The sequence below is a fragment of the Aulostomus chinensis genome, chromosome 12, assembly GCF_037954235.1.
Source record: "Aulostomus chinensis isolate RoL2024-O1b breed Wild chromosome 12, RoL_Achi_v1.0, whole genome shotgun sequence".
NCBI lineage: Eukaryota > Metazoa > Chordata > Actinopteri > Syngnathiformes > Aulostomidae > Aulostomus > Aulostomus chinensis.
The window spans coordinates 23,969,336-23,974,947 of NC_141331.1; the positions used below are offsets into that span (position 1 = coordinate 23,969,336).

The 5,612-nt window shown below is 42.2% G+C and overlaps 1 protein-coding gene across 1 annotated transcript; it reads right to left on the reverse strand.

The window, feature by feature from the left end:
* Positions 1 to 1,985: 1,985 nt before the first annotated feature.
* On the reverse strand, positions 1,986 to 4,400 carry olig1 (oligodendrocyte transcription factor 1). Its single transcript, XM_086219339.1, has one exon. It carries the CDS (start codon positions 4,131 to 4,133, stop codon positions 3,360 to 3,362), a length of 774 nt encoding a protein of 257 aa, XP_086075465.1. The 5' UTR covers positions 4,134 to 4,400; the 3' UTR covers positions 1,986 to 3,359.
* Between the last annotated feature and the right edge of the window lie 1,212 nt (positions 4,401 to 5,612).

The following is a 5,612-nucleotide window of genomic DNA, read 5'->3' on the forward strand; positions in this document are numbered from 1 at the left end:
CCTATCCAATATGGATATAATCCTTGGGAGACTGGACTGTAGATGTTAAATGTTCAGTTGTTAACTTTCTCCATTTTTTCTCCTTCTTTTTTGGTTTGTTTGTGATTGGTTCAACTGTAGTTGAGCACAGTTTTGCCCCTGTAATCTTCCTTCACTTCAGACCTTTTCTGTCCCAGATTGGGATAGTAGATTTTCTGTTGCAGTGGGGTGTAAAACTACACTGGACCCCTGAAAAAGTGCAAAATGTTCTGCACTGTAGGGAGAAGGGACCGGCATTGTATTCATTTTGAATACTGCAAAGTGCAACTTACAAAAACAATTAAACAGATCCTGTCCCATAATTTATTTGAAAGATTCCTAGCCGAGAAAAAAAATGGAGAATCAACATGACCAGATCAAGCCTTACAAAGTAAGTGGAGCACAGAAATGTCTCATAGGTTAAATCAAATGACGCTGAACTTGTTTTGGCCTATGTGTTTACGTCATTTGAACTATTAAACCTATCGTTATGTCTCCACGTAGATCAAGGCCTCTTTCCACTGCTGCAACCCTGTCACCTGTGAAACTTTTGTCCTGGTTCAGCAAAGGAAAACAAAACAAACAGTAGCAAACACAATGGACTGCTTTGAAAAAGATATGAAGCAAGTTTTGATGTTCCTCTGCTTCAGCAAGAGCAATTCACTGTTCTCACCATGAGATCCGCATTCAGGTTGTTGTCCACAATGAGTGTGTGTGTGCGTGTGTGCGTGCGTGTGTGTGTGTGCGCGTGTGTGTGTGTGTGCGCGCATGCACGCATTGTCTTACAAGCTCTTCTCGGCCCATTGAACAACAGTGATGAAATGGAGATGAGTTAAAGTGCTAGCACAAAGACTGACCAGACCCCTGCTTCGCTGCAACAATGACACCACCAAACATGAGAAAGTGAGAGCCTCTTGGAGAAACAGAGAGAAAGACCCGTGAATGAGAGGGGGGGAGAAATTAAGGAGCCTGAACTGACAAAAAAAAGGAGAGAATGGCTGAACCATCCTGAGAACAGGAGGAAATGGATGGTGGGGAAAGGTAGCAGAATAGGGAGCAACCCGGAGAAAATAGCAAGGTAGCTAATCCCTGCAGAGACATAAAGCAGCTATATGTAAATGAAAGGCATGAAGTTTGGCCATTTTACTTTGATCTATGAATCAGGCTCTCCCTCCCTCCCCCTCCTCTCCTCCTTCACTCTCGCCCTCTTCTCCTTCTTCCTTTTTTCCTTGTAAGAAAATCAACCCTTATTTAGCTTAATCTCACTTAATGGCATCCAGCTACTCTTTTGTCCTCCTTGATGCTAACAGATTCCCTTCTTTTCACTCACCACCATTCACAAATCTACCCTCCATAATCCTCTTATTCCAGGGTGGCAATTATTTTGAGTATTTTATCAGCATTATGATTATGATTATTTTCATTATTATTATTCATGCAGACCACGCTAAGGGCCAGGTTGTGGCTGACAATATCCTCCCTCCTACCAGTGCCTGTTATTCGTCTTCAGAATGAAGCTGCTGGTTTTATGCCTGAGGGGCGGTGAAATTGCAGGAGTGAAGCCCATTCAGGGAGACACATTTTCTGGGCGTTTGAACATATTGTAGAGTGAGTGTAATGAGTAGCAGCCAAATCACCCATCCAGGCTCCTTCACAGAGAGAAACATCAAAAATTTGAGGATGGAGGGGAGAAAGGAGGCTAATAACCAAAAGGACTCTTTTCTGCGGCGCAGTAATTACATGGGTGGGTTTTGATCTTTTGCTTGTTGGAGCATTGAATAGGGGAAGAGATGAGGACTATTTCAGGGTGGCATGGAGGGTGGTAGAGGCCTTTCAGCGCAGCACCTCATAAGTGGCTGAGGCATATCAGAAATTCACCGTGATGTGATACGAGTGAAGTGTGGTGCAAGTGTTAAGTTTTTCACGGTTCATTTTCTAAGGATATCAGTAAATTCCCTGTCAAACTACTGCAGGCAACGCATGGACAATGTTCCCTTTATGAAAATTCAACATGCCTCAGAGCTCTGGGGTGGTTTGCTAAAATAGCAAGGAGCATGTCACTCACCTGCCCAGTTTCAAAGATAAAACAAATAACATCCTGACACAAAGTCATTGAAAGATTTGGAAAAAGTGGTAGGTTGATTGCTCACATATAACTTGAGAGAGAAAACTACAGGCGATGTTACCTTGCCTACACTAATGGAAAGATACACATCACAATCAGTATTACTGCAATGTGAGTTAACACTGCAGTAATAGTTCAAATTTGACAATTTTACTGTTAGTATGTGATAAAATGACACCAGTATTTAGCACATCGACAGGTTTAAAAGCCAAGTATTTTCTAATTGTGAATGTATACTTGTGTCACTTAAGGTTTTTTTTTTTCAATTTTGTTTTATTTTTTACACTTTTGATATATTTTCTTTCCTTATGAGAATTAAATTTACACCTGCAAGCTGTCCTGTCTGATCTGAGCCCATTTTCTCAACTCCTCAACTTCTGGGAATTAAACCATTTTGTTGCGAGCTCATTTCACTAATCGGTTTTGACAAACACACTCAGAACCTGCTCAGAAATAATGTGTAGAATGGAATTAACATGCTGTCTCTTTGTCTCTCACAAACATGCTTGCAGTGATACATTAATTTGAGTATTCAAGCAAAGGACAAGGTTTGGAATATTAGGAACCCTGAGAGTATATTCCTATCGGCCAAGGTAATTAATATTTATGATTTCTATATTGTTTGCTTAAAAAAATTGATCTTTTTTTGTTATGAACACCAATCTTTAAAAACACCTGTTAAATAAGGATGTCATGTTTGGAAATATCAAGGGGCCATTAAAAAATATGACACTATCTTTTTCCTCTGAGATCTTACCTTCCATCATAACCATTTCACCAGCTCAAGTAAATAAAGGTGTCATGTGCCTGTGCAATAATCAAGAACAGCTGTGGAGGAACAAGAGGTGATCATGTGGACCTCAAGCTCTTGTCCTCATTTCAAATCATTCGTTAGTTCCTCTCCAGTCGGGATCCCTAAAACTTTAATTTTCACCTTCAGGCAAACACTTCAGTCAATAGTACCATACAAACTGCCATTTCAGTTAAATTTTAATATGTGATGACAACAAGAATCGTACCATTATTGTAGTTATTTGTGTCTCTTTCTTGAAATTGTCTCATCAAACACAAAAGAGATTTATAATGGAAAAATTAAGCAACAATTGTGAGTAGGACCATAAACATGTTAAATGTTGGAAAAATAACAATTCATATAAAAAATGTTGCATACATTTGAAGTCCCTTCTCTCTATAAATCCACTTCATCTTCAAGTTGTCACTTTGGGAATCTGGGAGCTGGAGTGCTGTGGCTGAATCTGGGCAGTCTGCAGACTCCGCAGGGACACAGGGGCCCTCCTGAAGGCCCTGCAGAGCTCCACTGCACAGGGGCCAGCGAGGCCTCCATGGGGCCTGGAGACAGTAGAGGACATTTAACAGCAGAGGGAGATGAAGTGGAGGAGGAGGAAGAGGAGGGGGCCACTGAGGTCAGGAGGGACTCCTGGGTAAGGAGGAGCTGACTGGGGCCAGAGATGAGGGGCCACCCTCCTGTGAGCAGCAGCCGAGGGACCGGCCCCGTGTTCACCCCCATGCCAACGCTCAGCTCCCCCAGCAGCCGCCTCATCTCCTGCAAAGATGAGCCCAGGAGTAGGATGTAGTTCCTGGCCAGGACCAGGGTAGAGATTTTGGAAAGCCTGCGGCCTGGTGGAGCACCTGGCTGGTGGGACTGCAAGGAAGAAGCTGAAGACGGTGAGGAGGCGTAAGGAACCATGACTTCCCTCAGGGCATCCATGGCGATGTTCAGGTCCTGCATGCGTTTCCTCTCTCGGCTGTTGATCTTCCGTCTGAGCTCCTGCTGCTCCTCAGGGCTCAGCTCCCTCTGAGGTTTGGTTGATCTTTGGCCACCCTGGAGGCTAAGCATCGGTGCAGCATTCAGTCGGGAGCTGAGGGTGAACCCTGGGGGACAGTGGGGCAAGTCCTGGACTGACCCAGGGCCACAGAGTGGTAGAGACTGCTCCTGTGCCCTGATGACTGGGTTTGACAGCACATTCATAGTCTTCTCAGAAGAGGTCCTGAGGGTCAAGGCTCACCAAATTCTTCCCACAATTGTCTGTTCAGACAAACTATGAAAAAGGTCTAAATTCACTTCTGTACATCACAAAAATCCATGAACAGTTAAAAAAAAAAATTTAAATCCTCACTTGCTGGCTGAAAACAGCTTTATCCAGCAAGTGATAATGAGTCATCAAATGTCTCCACTGTTTTGGCGCCTGGCTGCAAAAGTAAGAGAGCGAGAGGTGGTGGCTCAGTTTTAGCTCAATTCTACAGCTGCGTGTGGTGGGAATGACAGCTCGCACGGTGGAAAAGTGAGCTAAATGCTCCCCTCTCAGACCCCCACCTCAGCTCAACTCCTCCCCAAGACTTGATACACTGAGGTCAGGTTTTCTGTTTCAAGATGAGTATGCAGTGTAAAAAATTAGACCAGTAGTACAATTGGTCAGTTATGTGAGGAAGGCAAGGTATTTACTTCAGGCCTTACCGAAACATTTTCTTTTTCTGTTAAATTTGAAGACTCTAAACATCAGTGATGCATTGTAAGATACTTATTAATTTTTTATTCAGTGGAAGGAGACTTTACTTTTTTAGAGCAGCTTAGAAAAAAGTTGTGAAATCTTCAGAGATTTTTGACAGGTTGGTCCATTTTTAAGGTTTCACTAAGCTAAGAAAAAGGCTTCAAATAAAAGGTAACGTTTTCATCATCATGTAGATCAGCAAGCAAATGAGAGAAACAACACATTGATACCTACTCTTGAATACACGAGATGAAAAATTTAAATAGATGCAATTAGTCTCACAAAATAACAGGGATGAATAAGGATAAGCAAAGAGCCCAATGCAAATATCAAGTATCAAGTAATCAAGGAGGAAATTAGATCATTTCTAATCAGAATACCTCACTATGAGGGAGAATCATAAGACAATTAGCGCCACAGTAAAGGGCTTGTTTCAAGAAAACGTAAGTTAATTTTGCTGACTGCAGCAACAAATTATTTAGGTATACAGCACCCTGTTTTTCGATTGTAGTAAGTTTGCTAACACACTGTATTTGATAAGAAATTAGGCACTTCTAATTAGACAGTGCATTATTCTTTCATTTATAAGATGACTGATGTAAGGTAGTACAGAAAGTGATGGTCACAGGATGAAGCCCACTGACCTTGCTGACCCCTGACACTTGGGTTTTGACCAAACACCTGCTCAGCAAATGGCATGTCCATCCTCATTTGTACTATGTGGGGAATGCTAATATGTAACCTGTATATGTTGCCTTAAAATGCTGAAATAACACTACAGTAAACACGCTAGCTTAACATCAGCACATTCACATTGGGCCATTGTCCAAAACAATAACCTCACAGAGCAACAAGGCTTTTGGTTCATTGTCAGAAAGAAGACCTGGAGACATAATTCATCTTATATTTTGCCTTTCCACAACTCACAAATCGGTTTCTTGAGCTGATGAAAATAAAGG

Bases quoted from the DNA above. Each gene is read 5' to 3' on its own strand.
- olig1 (XM_086219339.1), bottom strand. From the start codon at position 4,133: ATGAATGTGCTGTCAAACCCAGTCATCAGGGCACAGGAGCAGTCTCTA.